The 15,579-nt window shown below is 37.9% G+C and overlaps 1 protein-coding gene across 1 annotated transcript in view; it reads left to right on the top strand.

Moving 5' to 3' along the window:
- The first annotated feature begins 7,175 nt into the window (after nucleotides 1-7,175).
- Nucleotides 7,176-15,579, top strand: part of LOC106876858 (sphingomyelin phosphodiesterase 2) — a 13,415-nt gene continuing 5,011 nt past the window's right edge. Inside the window, exons 1-4 of the mRNA XM_014925587.2 lie at nucleotides 7,176-8,132; nucleotides 11,011-11,113; nucleotides 12,903-12,979; nucleotides 15,101-15,284. Of these exons, the coding sequence (XP_014781073.2) occupies nucleotides 8,098-8,132; nucleotides 11,011-11,113; nucleotides 12,903-12,979; nucleotides 15,101-15,284 (399 nt within the window). The 5' untranslated portion in view covers nucleotides 7,176-8,097. The remainder of the gene's footprint in view (nucleotides 8,133-11,010; nucleotides 11,114-12,902; nucleotides 12,980-15,100; nucleotides 15,285-15,579) is intronic.

Raw genomic sequence — 15,579 nt, 5'->3', positions numbered from 1 at the left:
TTCTACAGCTGGATGCCCTTCCTAATGCCAACCACTCCGAGAGTGTAGTGGGTGCTTTTACTTGCCACCGGCACGAGGGCCAGTCAGGCAGTACTGGCAACGGCCATGCTCAAATGGTGTTTTTTACGTGCCACCTGCACAGGAGTCAGTCCAGCAGCACTGGCAATGACCTCGCTCAAATGTTTTGTTCACATGCCACCGGCACAAGTGCCAATAATGCAACACTGGTAACGATCATGCTCAAATGGTGCTTTTTCCGTGCCACCAGCATGGAAGCCAGACAACTGCTCTGGCAATGATCCTGCTTGGATGGTGCTGCTAGCGCTCCACTGGCACGGGTGCCAGTCATCGAATTTGGTTCAAATGTTAATATATCAATTAATTTGCTAGAGTTCTTTTGTCATAGCCTGTGACTTTATCAATAGTAATTGTTTCAAGTTTTGACTCAAGGCCAGCAATTTTAGTGGTAGATGTTTGTCAATTATATTGACCCCTTGTACTGAACTTGCATCTTATTTAATCAACCCTGAAAGGATGACCTTGATGAAACTTGAACTCATAATGTAAAGAGCCAAGAAATATAACAAATGCTCAAACATTTCTAGACAATGTTCTATCAATTCTGTTAGCTCACATTATAGTGAGCTAACAAAAATAATCATGTGACTCATTTACATCTTCTCTGTGTTGGCAGCCACTCCTTGTTCTTTGCTTTAGGTTGGAATCTAATCTGCTGCAGAGCAAACAGGAAAGAGAAACAAGTGTGTACTAGCACAGAGAAAGTGCACGAGACATGTTGTCATTGAGAAGGTCACAGGCTGTGATGAATGAGCTTCATCAAACTAATTAAGCAATTTATATATTAACTAATTATCTAATTAATTGATAATTGAACTGGTGTGAAATGCAATCAAGATGTTTGTTTTAAATGGGAGCATGATCTCAAAGTACAGTAAATGAATATTTTACATTATTAGAAAGAAAATGGGAACTTCACATTTCACTGGATGGCTTCCATTCATTCAGAGACAATAAAATAAGTTCATTTTTGCATCTGTTTTTCCATGCTAGTATGGGTTAAATAAATATATATTACTCGACTGATACAATGAAAGCCAAAAATCTTTTCAGATGAAAATATCTTTACCATTGATGCTGTTTTAAAACATCGCAATGATCGATACATTGCTACGTCAGCTTCTGAAGTAAAGGGCGTCTTTAGAACCAAGCCCCCAGCTCAAGTCATGATACTGAGAGTCGTGGCATCTGACGGAAAAAAAGATGTCTCTCCACTTTTTTTAAGTCTGGGGAAAGGTGGGGGCTGTATGTATGTGTGTGTGTATATATATATATATATATATATATATATATAAATATAAATAAAACATCCTGAAGTAGAAGGTTTTGCCTTGGCTGAAGTCTAACTACCCCAACGGTAATTATGTGTGGACCTAAGATGATTCTCCTGTTCACACGGCGAAGAAACTGTAGAAATTCTGCGAGACAACTTCGCCGATTTTCGGCCTGTCAACTTCTAGCTTTCTTCCAGCGCAGACTTAAATTTCCTGAACTATGCCTTATCGGGCAAATTGGAGCACTCTACCAACAGAACTGTACATCCAAGTTTTGATCATTTCAAGCAAATCCTGAGGGAAGAGTGAGACAATATGTCTGAGTACTTCATCATGAAGAGTTGTGACGCCTTCAGGCGGCGTGTGAAGGCTGTGGTGGACAATGAAAGCAGACATATTGAATAAATTATCTCTTTATACCCCTATAATTTTGTGTTAAAATTATATTTATTTCAGGTAGCTGATTGTAATATAAATAAATTTGGTGAATTAGCTATTATTTTTCAAGTTTTGCTTCCCCACCCTGCAACAAAGAACTAACCATTACACACACACACACACACACACACACACACATGCTTACGTAATCTTTTGCAGTAAAATATAATGCACAATCTCTGTTTCAAAACCATGTCATGCTGAATGCTGTTTTCACCATGCAAAATTCACGGGGACATCTTTTATGTGAATGACTGTAAAAACACAATTGTTAACCTCCTGCACGACACCTCATTTTTGGTCTGATGATTCACTTATCGACTGCCAGCCTACACACCCATTCGTTATGCATATATATATCACACATTCTCTTGTTTTAACAGTGGTTTCTATTTTGGCACGAATTTCTAAGGGCACTGAAATTTTTCCTGCATTTTTTTTGTGACTCAAGCAACGTTGCAACAAACAAGCATGCATCACATGTGCACAGTGGTATTTGTGCTTGCAGCGATTGTTTGCATGTGTGTTTGTGTGTTTGTGTGTGCGTGTGTGTGTGTATCTGTGCAGGCTTAAAACTGTATGCTACTTTGCGGCAGTGAGACATGGAGCATCTATTCCAGACAAGAGCGGCGTCTCAACGTCCTCCACCTGCGTAATTTGAGACGCATTCTTGGATATCAAGTGGACGGACGACATCAGCAACACCGAAGTCCTCAACCGCGCCAGGATACTCAGCATACACACCCTGCTCCAGTAGCATCGTCTGCGCTGCCTCGGTCATGTAGGGGAAGACGGGGCAACATGGACCGCCTACAGAAAAAATTCGAGATTTCCGTCTAACATGCACACGTCTTAATGTAAATTGCTATGTGCATAGAGAATAGCCATTCTCATGTTTCTGTGTAGTATGATTAATTGGAAAAAAATCTTGGATAGATATGTGCAAAAGAAATTTTTATCAGACATGGTCCATTATGCCCCAGCACTGGAGCAAAAGGGTCCAGGTTGTACCGCTTTGCCCCATAAGAATGTTTAATATATTTTGCCATGTTCAATTACATACTCGTGTGTATTATACTGGAATATATCTTTTATTTATAAAACAACTAAAAATGGCATAAATGAACATAAACTATGATCATGAGAAATATTGTTTCCTGCTCTCAGTTTGCAGATCGATCTCATCCCTGAAGGTTCATGTTTTTTTCCCCTAAAGACACAGAAATACTGCTCAGTGTGACTGGTCAGCAAGGTAACTGATTAGGGGACACGAAGTTCACAAATGAATGTAACGTCATCAATTTCAATCCCATTACACTTTTCATGTGCCCATTCCCTGCACAGCTGGCGTTCAATCCAATTTCCTGTTAGGGGTTCTTGATAAAGTTCGTCACAGAAAATGCAATGGAACTCCTTGTCTGTTTTTTTTTTTTTTGTTTTTTTTTGATGTGCAGGCTGGTGTCTTCATCACACTTCCAGGGGTCTTGAGTTTGCAAGCATTTCTCCTTGCTGTTGGTTTAGTTGTTAGTTTTTTCATGGCTTTCGCTGAGAGAGAGTCTTTAAAGGGTGAACTGCTGAGGCACTCTGAAGTCTAAGCTCTTCGTTTTCTTGCTGTAGCCTGAGTTCGTGGAACAGACGACAAGGAAACGACAGAGATTCTTTGTTGTGAATTGTGTAGGCCTACCTCTGTGTCTTCTTGACTTTTGCATCCATCTGCACCTTTGACAGATGGATCATAAGACTGGATGGGTGCAGGATCTACTTGTGGCTGTTCCTGTAATGGTGCTGGACTTTCCTTAGAATCAGCAATTTCAGTGACTTCTGTCGAAATGAAATCGACATCACCAAACACATCCAGATTGTATGGCCAGATCCCGGTGCAACGAAATCCACTGCAGGCATTCTGAACTGTTGCAGCTCGTATGAAGGCCTGCCCCCAAAAAGGCAGTAACTTTGAAGTCATCTACCCGCTGACTTTGGTGATTGATGATCCACTTGTCAACTTCCTGGTGATAAAAGGGTTTGAGGGGCACAAAAAAGGTCCTGTCTAAGGGCTGAAGCTTGTGGCTGGTATGAGGTGGAATTGATACCATGACTACGCCATGCTTGCGAACAAGCTCAATTGCATCCAATTTAATGTGGCTGATGTGATTGTCCAAAAGGAAGAGCACTTTTCTTTCAACTGATGGATTTGTATGCTGAATGAAATGGCGTAGCCACTTAAAAAATGTTTCCCGATCAATCCATCCATTTTCACTTCCATAAGCAACTGAACCATCTGGTGCTCCATGAAGCAGTGGGTCGGCTATGCGTTTCCTCTTGAAGATTAATGCAGGCAGTGTGCAATGAGCATCACCGGGCATTTCTTTTTGGCTCAAGCAACGTTGCAACAAACAAGCACGCAAACACTCCATCACAAGTGCACAGTGGTATTTGTGCTTTCCACGATTGCCTCCGTGTGTATGTGTGTGTGTGTGTTTGTGTGCACGTGCGCGCGTCTGTGCAGGCTTAAAACTGTATACTACTTTGCGGCAGTGAGACATATGGCCTCTATTCCAGACAGGAGCTACGTCTCAACGTCTTCCGCCTTCGTAATTTAAAACGCATCTTAGACATCAAGTGGACCGACGACATCACCAACACCGAAGTCCTCAACCGCGCCAAGATACACAACATACACACCCTGCTCCAGCAGCATCGTCTGTGCTGGCTCGGTCATGTAGGGGAAGACGGGGCAAACACACTCACATACACACACATGCACACGCATGTGCATGCATACACGCACACACACAAATAACATACACACATATGGGGCAAAACGGGACAGTGGAGAGTTTTGCCCCAACACCCTTTGGTCCGTTTTGCCCCATTCAGGTTACAACAAAAAATGTCTGCTCTGCATCCAAACCTAGGGGAAAAATTCAAGGTTGTTGCCCCTTAAACATTGACATTTGAAATGCTTTAAAACATGATAGGCCATACTTACCTAAGGTGTTGGTATTTATTTCATTAATATGATATATTTGAAAGCATTACTTACATTGAAGACTTGAATTTCAGTATTTTTCTTCCTGTGTCATGAAAACAGCCGCCAAAACGAAACTTTTCGGGATGTGAGATCGAAGGTAAGTAACTTTGAATTAGAAAGCATTCACGACGGTTAAGTCCTATTTAGATGTCTAAAATGGGGCTGGTCCGTTTTACCCCAGTGATCCATCTTGCCCCTGTTTCCTCTACATCACATGCCGGACGGAAGGATCCCAAAAGACCTGTATGGAGAATTGGACTCTGGCACAAGAGCACGAGGACGAGCTTATCTTCGTTTCAAGGACGTCTGTAAGAGAGATATGAAGTCGCTTGATCTGGACATCCTAAGATGGAAGGAGGTCACAAAATGATCGCCCATACTGGAGACATATACTGCAAAAGGGGATGAAGCGAGCGGAAGAAAAACAGGAACTCGTCATCAAAGAAAAACGCACTCGACGGAAGGAAGAACCAGTAGCGCTGGCAGAGATCTCTTTCAAATGCAGTCGCTACTACTTCTAGTGAATCATAAATCCGAAAAAGAAGCACTCTCCAAGCCAGAGAGCAGCAGAGTACATAGATAAAGATACCCTGGATTTTCACGTCCATAAAGCGCATAGGTTTACAACGTTTCTACAGACCCTAGGCCTATGGCCTCTCTAGCAAGTGGCTTCTAGAAAGGCCATATGCCTAGGGTCTGAAGGAACGCTGTAAAACTAAGAGCTTTATGGACGTGAAACCCAGGGTAATCCCGTAAACCGACCATATCTGTCTGTCTGTCTGTCTCTCTCTCTCTCTCTCTCTCTCTCTCTCTCTCTCTCTCTCTCTCTATATATATATATATATATATATATATATATATATATAAACAATATATGAGTATATGTATATATATGTACATGTATATACATACCTTCATCTACATGTACATATAGATACATAACTGGGTACATGACGTGGCAAAAGAACATGGACAAAATGATAAACAAGGTACAACAAACAATATACATGTATGTATGTATACATACATACAGAGCTGGGCGTAAGTTCATTAATCCGTTAATCGCTAATTAACGAAGTTAACATTTTCGTTAACGATTTAACTTTTAATTTTTCTATTATTTTCAGATTGTCAGCGGCCAAACCTTTCCTTTTCTGGAAAAAGGAGCCGTTTACTCGTGATTTCAAAGTCACATTCGTCGAAAGCTTGCAAAATAACCCGAAAAGAAAGAAAAAAAAAACTCGCGAAACAAAACTCTCTTGGTGGGAAACATTGAGGTCCCCACCGCCCCTCCCAGCTTTCTTTTCCGGAAAAAAAGTGACTTGCGGTGGGTTTGGAGGTCAGATACGATGAGTGCACCCGAAAAAACTGTAGAAAAAATTATCCCACACCGAGGTACGAAATATTTACTGAAAGAATAAAATCTTGTACCGATTATACCTGTATTTAAATTAATTCAAATTTTTGTACTTCATCTTGAAAAGTGGCAAATTTTTTGTCGGTTGCCATCTGGGATAATTTTAGTAAGAAATCAAACAGATAAGATGCATTAAGAATTTCAATTTTGGTGTTTATCTATAATGTTATTGCTTTTACACCTGTTAATCAAATTTACCTGTCCATAAAAGTCAAATTTACTCAGCAAGACCAGCTAAAATTACATAACTATAAACTAGTGGTATATTAAGATCCACTAACAACATTTCAAATGTGTTTGCAAAAAGTTTACAAAGTTACAATCAAATATAATGGACACCTCTCTTGAATCATACCAGATCGTACTGGAGTCTGGTGCAGCCTTCCAGCGTGCCAGACCAGTCAGACCATCCAACCCATTCCAGCATGGACAACGGACGTTAAATGATGATGATGATGATGATGATGATGATGATGATGATGATGATAACTATGAACAATGTTAACAAAACAATATTTGATAATAGATATCGTTTATTTTTCTTAATGCTTCCGGCAATTATTAATAGTTTTATACGCGAACAAACAGGTTCATTTAGAACTTTGAATTAAAAGAAAAATACTATTGACGTTAGTTAGTATTGACTATAAATGTAAATTTGGTTAGTCGTTTGTATAGATTAAGTGGAGAAGGAGCATATACGATGATGTTTATCCGTACTTATTAGGTCAGCCTATAAATAATGTGGTTTTTTATACTCCTTTTATCTTTCAAAATTTCTTTTTAAATCTAAAATATACTCTCCTTCATTTTCTACAATGCTCTCCCATCAAACTGGTAGACTTGCAAAGCCCCTTTTCCAAAATTCACTTGTCCGTGACGTAAAAACTCCTCCAGCGCTGTTCTGACCGCGTCTACAGAATTCATATTTTTTCCGTTCAATTGATTTTGAAAACTGAAATAAATGAAGAGTTAGATGGAGCAATGCCTGACAAATATGGTGGATGGAGCATCGTTTCCCATTCAAATTGTTCCAACCTCTGGAATGTCATCCTCGCTGTATGTGGCCGAGCATTATCCTGATGGAAGAACACCTTTCATCTACAAACCAAAGATGATCGTATTCTGATGGCAAGTAGGTGTCGCTGAATGGTTGAATGACCAAGTCCAAGCTTCTCTGCTAGTTCCTCAACAGTTACGATTGGATTTTGTTCCACCAGGGTTTGCAGGATGTTCTCGTCGAGCTCTACAGAGCTTACAGGACGAGGCTTGTCTTCTAGGCTGTAGTTTCCGTCTCGGAATTTCTGGAACCACCGTCGACCCTGACTTACGCTTATTGTCCGATCCCCATATATTACATTAATACTCCTCGCACTTTCCGTTGCGTTGTTCCCTTTATCGAACTCATAAAGCAAAATATGCCGAATATGCTCCTTTGTCACTTCCATTATAGCTTTGAAAAAATAACTGTTAAAGTCGAACTGTACTCTTCAAAACTTGCTCTATGAATAAGTACAAGATAAACTTACTACCTGCTTTTATAGCAAGTTGATACAGGTAGTTTATCCCGCCCCCTTCCGACTTTTAGTTCATGCAATTGGAAAAAACACACATTATTTATGGGATGGTCCAACATATATATATAACCTTGAACTAAATTTGATACATCATACAACCGTAGAGATCTTCAAGTTCTTCATAAGACCATAGTGGTAGGGACTTATTTGCGAGGGCGTGGGCTTGCTTAAAAACAACAACAAAAGAACAAAAGGAAAGTCAGTCTATCTCGCATAAGCAACAGGAAATAGCCGTCAGTGTTGCTCCATTTACTGTCGTTAAGTCACAAATAATTTTGCCCGATGTTTTCACTCAAAATCCTCACTTTGAATTGCTGGTAAATATTCGTTCATTTATTTATACTTATTTTAAAAAAATGTATTTTGATAACCTATTATAAATAATTAAATATCTTATCAAGTTAATAATTGAATTAGTTAAATAATTTGAAAAAGAAACTTTCGCGTACGTGTGGTCTATATGTGTGTGTTTTTGATTTTGATTCATCATAGCAGCGAAAGAAACCGTATTAACGTAGTTTATCTACCCCCCAAGTAACTAAACTTGCTGGATTTACGATCAAATGCGTTCCAATCGTGATGATCCTATCTTTTCGTTCACCAGGAACTATAATGTGTTCTGTTTTTAAGACAGCTGATTGTGTCTCGAAGAAGATTTGACTGCTATTTTCAGCAATCGAACATTGTCCTGGTTAGCTACTGATCTAAGAGTACGATCAGAGCCATTCCAGCCGTGACCATCTATTTAAAAAATCTTTTCATTGTTGTTTGAACTTGTTTAGACTTCATAATGCAGAATGCCCACTAGCGTAGCTAGAGTGTGTGCAGCTCGGGGTGCTCCTACCGTTTGTCGCCCCGCAAAAAAACACATATTGCCTACAGCAGACCCAAAAGTGCCGCCAGGGGCAGACCGCCCCTACGCCCCCCACCCCCAGGGTATGGTTTAAGGAAAATCTGGCTGTACGACCACATAGAGGCTTGAATCTGTGTTGGCTTAACTATGTTATCTTAAATGTATGTTATTGTTGTCAACAATCCCAGTTTGACATTTCTAGTCATATATCAACGTTTCATTCATACGAAAAGAAGAGAAGACGACAGCGTACACAGCTCATCCAATTTTCATTTCAGCTAGTATTTGTTTCATTCAGCGGTACGTTAGCATTTATCCTGCTGGCATATGATTAAAAGCATTTCCAACCGTGACCATCCCTTAATTTTTTTCGTTTATCCGTGATTATATTAACCAAAACATTACTTTCATTTTGTTTAAAACATCGATTTCTAATGTTTACTTCCATTTTATGACAGCTGTCACGTACAAATCGCGTTTTCCGATTGAGTAAAAATAAAACTTTAAACCTTTGTAACATTTTTATAAAAATTTACTGCATTCAGCATGAAAAAGTACATTAATATACAAAATTTGAAAAGTTTCACTTCATTTAAAATTTTTTTAATCTGTGACAGCAATAGAAAAAAATTTTTTTTCTTTTTCTTTTTGTTTATCCTTTTCATTTTCTCATGGTGAAATTTTCTTACACTCTGTGATAGTATATTGCTCACACTCAGTGTGTGTGTGTGTGTGTGTGCATGCATGCATGCTTGTAAGGAATTTCATTAGGGCGACAGAGTGATTTAAGAAAGGTATGTAAAAGATAATTTATTGGTAAGCAATCGTTTTTGGTCTCAGATTAGTCAATGTTTACAGCTGGTTGTTCGTTAATTTACGTCAGATTTATTTATTTACTTTTGTTTTCATGATGTGGCGAAAGCAACATTTGCCTAGAAGTCAGTGGAAAATGAAAGAGATGGGCGCGTTCGCCCCCACCCACAACCATTATGTTTATATACATATTCACACATAAATCATACATACAAACATACATTGTGTGAATGTATTTCACTATTCAAGTCAGGAATAAGATAGTCAATGGATGCGTATGTGAGTGTGTGCGCTTGCGTGCCTGCTAGTCTTTTTCACTTTCTACTGACTTCAAAGCAAATGTTGCTTTAGCACTCAGTATTAAAAGAATTTGATTATAAATCTTCAACAATCAGATACCAATAAATGTAGTAGAATACATATCCCAGGTAAATCCCCAGGCATGACAGGTAAATCTAACAATCCTTTTGCAGACTTTCAAGAAATTCAGAGTATTTAAGAACAAAAAAAAAAAGATATGTACAGAGAAAATTGTATCTTTATTTTAGATCTCACCTCAGAGGAATTTCAACCATGTTTCGTGGTCTGCTACCACAACAGCTCCTTTATAGGATCCAGTTAGCTCAAGACATCATCAGAGCTAACTGGATCCTATAAAGGAGCTCCCCATGCATGACAGGTGAATCCAACAATCCTTTTGCAGACTTTCAAGAAATTCAGAGTATTTAACCCTTTCGTTACTGTATTTATTTTGAGATGCTCTGTATTTCTTTCAATTAATTTAAAATATAACAAAGAATTTAGTAAAATAACTTAGTTATCATTCAGCTAGTGTTAGGAACATAAATTATGACTAAGGTTTGGTGGAAGATTTTGATTCAAAACTTATGAAAACAAGACATTTGTACTACAGGTTGGTAACGAAAGGGTTAAGAACAAAAAAAAAGAAAAAGATATGTACAGAGAAAATTGTATCTTTATTTTAGATCTCACCTCATAAATCTGATAAATTTATTTCAATTGCATTAACATATATGTACAAGGATCACCATAAGTCGCTTTATCCATTTCTAATAATAAGAAACACAAATTTCCAAATGATTTAAAGACAGAAACATGGTAACAATTATATTTTGTCTTCAAATTAAATCTTATCTTCTAACAGAATGATGTTTGTGCTATTTTTATCCATTACGTGGTGATGATGATCCTTTCTACTGAAGGTACAAGACTTGAAATTTTGGGGAGGGGACTAGTCGATTACATTGAGCCCCAGTGTTTCACTGGTATTTAATTTATCAACCCTGAAAGGATGAAAGACAAAGTCGACCTCACCAGAATTTGAACTCAGTATGTAATGATGGGTGAAATACCGCTAAGCATTTCATCTAGAGTGCTAACAATTCTGCCAGCTCACGATTTGCTTTGCTATTGATTTCACCTTAATAATAATAATAATAATAATAATAATAATGATAATAATAACCTTAGTTTGACCTTAATTTCTTCTCTTTGCTTTTATTTTCCAGGGCCTTCCCCTTCCCATGGATGTGTAAGGACAAGGAGTTTAGGATTAAAAGCCTTGCGAAAGCCCTGTCAGAAAGTGAATATGATATCATTTTACTCCAAGAGGTATTCCTTACACTTACAACATATGATTTCATTATTTTTTTGTAATAATTTTAATTTTTTGTGGTATAAAGAGAAGTTGGTAAAAAAGTAAAACTATACTATCCTCAATTTAGTTTTCATATCTGTCCTCAGCTATGATCGTGAATGGTAGGTAATGACTAAAAGAATTTAATCAGAAATACTAGTGGCCAAAATGGGATTCCTCTGAAGGATCTCTAGAATAACATTCCTTGGTGGGATGTGTAGCTCAGAAATCAGTTTCTTTGTCTGAAGATCATAAGGGAGAATGGCGTTCCCTCAAGTGGTTATGTAAACCAATCTTTAATACTGTTGGGCTTTTCCTCCTGCCTGCACTTAGTAATTTTAAAGTGAGGATCAGTTCATGTAATCCGATTCCACTCTTTAGACCCAAAGCTTTTGGGTATGACTTCAAACTACATCTAGTAGTGGGGCTCAGGTCCACAAGTTCCAGGGATTTGAGGTGCGTGGATCTACATCTTAGCCACTATTTCCCCCAGGTCTACATTGACCTGAAATAGTAGTACCTGTCAGAGTCCTAGCTATGGGCTAATAAGCATGTTACGGAAGAAGCACCAAGCACAAGTCATCACTGCCTTGTGAGTGTCATGGAAAAGGAAAAGACTAGAGGAGTCAACCTCAACAGCTAATCAAGCAGTGGAGTCTCTCAAGCAGTTCAGTGCTCTCTTCCACACTCTTCTGTCAACTCCAGGTTAGGTAGAGCTCTCCAGCCTTGTAAGGCAATTCACTGACAAGAAGGCCACTCCAATGTAAAACCTTCCGCTTGCAGGTCACCATAGCTGTTTTAGCCAACTGAGCCTCAGCTAACACCAGGCCCTGCACAAACACAAATCACTTCTCCCAGTCCCTCCTCACCTGAGCATCACCCCTGCACTGTCTTGTTTCCTTGTACATGAAACACTTTCTAACGACACAATATGGCTCCCGTCTTATACATGACAAAGACAATCTAAAGATGATTTCAAACCCTGTCATATTCCTTATTCATATCACATTGCATGAACACAAAATTCAATGAGTCAGGAAAGAAATTCTATGAAGTCACTTGGCCTGTTAGAAATAGCAGCCAAATAACTTTCACATTGTATTCTACTCTATTACACAATGTAACATGATTTTTATCTTTGGGTGGTAGCAACTGTAATTGCCTATTTGTTTACCCCTAGAAAGTATGAAAAATGGCTAATATTTTCTTCAAACTTTGCTTTTGTTACATTTATTCAAAGCACCAAAGAATCCCTCTTAACACATGGCTATGGTACTCTCCGACTGCTCCTGTTCATGATCAGAGATGCACATGTTGTCAGCCACTAAGAAACATGTTCAAGTGGTTAAGGTCAAGCAACTGACAAACAAATCTGTGGTATTGAGCAGAATATTTGCTACGACAATATTTCTGCTTCAAAAACTCAACACTGAATTTGTCTGAAGTGTAACAGAAAATAGGTCAGTTTCAAAACACTGATGTCCAGTGCACAAAAGCAAAGCAAAGTTTGAAGGGAATAGTAGTCATTTCCTTCGATTTCTAAATAGAAGCAAATAGGAAATAACACTTATTGATCGCTTACTGGTCATTATCTTCTTACTTTTCAATCCTCATGGCTCTCCCTCCATGAGAAAAAATTAAGCTCAACAACAACAACATTTAAATCGTTTTATATGCAAATAAAGTAAATATTTTCTAATTTTTCTTTCAATTTCTGACAATTCTTTCAATGAATTCTAGTTTAACAATGTTTGTTTCTTGCAGATTTGGTGCACGTCTGACTTTGAATATTTACAGTTAATTATTTCAAATAAATTACCATATTCCCACTATTTTTACAGGTAAGGAAGTAGTTTTGTTTTTGTTGTTTGATGTGGAGGGAAGGCAGTGACCATGGTCCTTTTATAGCTCTTGTAGGAGGGAAGGAGGAATCTATCCTCATCTGGAGGTGGTAGTGTTAAACCAAGTGACTTGACCATCTAGTCAGTCTCATGTTTCTCAACCATTTTTGTTATGGGAGTATCCTGAACACCCCCCACATGGCTGAAGGTGGATTAACCGATTACAATAAATAAGAACTGAGAGAACTGTCAGCAGACAGTTGACGGTGTTAGATCGGCCATGTTGGTTTACCATTTTAGTTGAACAGTTGGTGGTTGAACAGTGAATACTGAGTATTGTACCTAGATTCGAGTAGTACATATATTTTAAATTTCTTTTTCTGCTTGCAACACTGCAATCAAGATATCCTCAAACAGTTCAGTATTTTTTGGTGTCAATCTTGATAAACAATCAGCATGTCCTAATTTCTTAAACAGTATAAACTCCATCTTAAAATTGTAATTTAGTAATACAGTACCCCAGCATTGCAATCTAATAGTAGTGTGGGTAAGGATCCCTTTCTTCTACCCATATATAGATAATAACAGATGATGGTCTGATGGTCACTCTGCAGTCGAAAACTTCTACTCTCTAAGAATCTGTGAAATTTTCTTATGGCAAACATAATTACTAAAACCTCTTTTTCAATTTGACCGTAATTTTAAACATTGAATGGCTATGGGGGTTCAGTAGCATAAAATAGGAATCTCATTAGGCTGATTTCTCAGTTTCTGTGCTATACATATTCCCTCCTAAATGGGAGGATCAATGTGAAATGAAATGTTTTGCTCAAGAATGCAATGAATTGCCTAATCCAGGAAGTGAATCCACAATCTTACAATCATGTGTGCAATGTTCTTAACCACTAAGCCATGCATCTCCATGTATTTGTTTCACATAATAAAAATACTGAAACCAAGTCAAAATATCAATCTGTTAGCACAAACCTACAAAATCGATTACATTATACAAGCAGTTATATGGAGAGCTCATGTCAGCTTGTTTATATTTCCTAGGGAGCCAGGTGAACATAAATCCATTTGGTATAATATTTGTCATTTGTCCAAAAGCAAAAAGGATCAAAGGTTCACCCCAAGCCAGAAACTCATTAGGCTGGTTTCCTGGATTCTGTGGTATATTTCTTTCCGGACAGGTCACTAGTCCATTGCAGGATTATTCATTTTTGCTTGCAGTGTTGATTGAAACAATGTGAAATGAAATGTTTTGCTCAAGAATCCAATGCATTGCCTGGTCCAAGAATCAAAACCACAATCTTACAATCATGAGTGCAACATCCTTAACCACTAAGCCACATATGTCCACTTACCGTAAAAACCCATGTAATTTATGCACTTTTTTTTTGCAAAAATAAAAATAAACTTTAGTGTGTGCATTAATTACTTGTGTAGTTTGTTTCCAGAATTTTTTTGAAATTTTGTTTGCTGAAAAAAGATGTACAAAACGTAAACATTTGTACCGGAAGTTGACTCATTTAATGGGCTTGCTGGACGGTGTAATGCTTGCTTTTTCTGTAAAATATATTAAAACCATTTAATGGTCAACTACTTTGTTTACGGATGTTGAGAGAAACACCCATGTTTCCAGAGGTGAATTATTCAAAACCAAAGGATTCCTCTCAATACATGGCTATGATGCTCCCCAACTACTTCTGCTCGTGATCAGAGATGCGCATATCATCAGCCACTAAGAGACATACTCAACTGACCTTAACCTATGGTATTGAGCAGATTAATCTACAGTATTGAGCAGAATATTTGCTGTAGCCCATCTTTGGTATTGTGGTAATGAGAAGAATATCAGCTGTAGCCCATCTTTTATACCAAAACAAAACAATGTACATGATAACACTTCCAATCAGTTATGGTCAGAAGCCATGAGATCCACTGCCTGGTACTGGATCAGGACAATTATTATTATTATTATTATTATTATTATGATTATTATTATTATTATTATTATTATCATTATTATTATTATTATCATTATTATTATTATTATCATTATTATTATTACTATTATTATTATCATCATCATCATTTTGCTTTATATAATTTATACAGTGGCAGTTTTGGCAGTGGTATGTGTGTCTTCACAAAATACCAAATCAACGATGTTCTCTATTTCAATTTTCGTCTAAATGGCTATGCACATAAGTTACAGCATGGTGACTGGTTTGCTGGCAAAGGAGTTGGTCTTATCAAAGTTGAAGCCAATGGCTTCAAGATCAACATCTACATAACACATGTAAGTCTGGCTGAAACTTTCAGCACTTTATGTTTTGTGTTTTTTTTTCTTTCTTAAAACAATTTTGTGGTTTGATTACAAGAGAAAAGACAGCATTTCAATAACTTTTGGGAGGAAAGTAGTTTTGATACTGGATGGGTATGAGATGTTTCGGCACAGCTGTTCTGGTGCCACCTATTTAACATTACTGATGTGATGTTGACTTATTTGGCATCAGAAGTTTTAATGCTTCTCTCTCTCTCTCTCTCTCTCTCTCTCTCTCTCTCTCTCTCTCTCTCTCTCTCTCTCTCTCTCT

The sequence above is a fragment of the Octopus bimaculoides genome, chromosome 15, assembly GCF_001194135.2.
Source record: "Octopus bimaculoides isolate UCB-OBI-ISO-001 chromosome 15, ASM119413v2, whole genome shotgun sequence".
NCBI lineage: Eukaryota > Metazoa > Mollusca > Cephalopoda > Octopoda > Octopodidae > Octopus > Octopus bimaculoides.
This window is presented reverse-complemented; position numbering and strand designations above follow the sequence as displayed.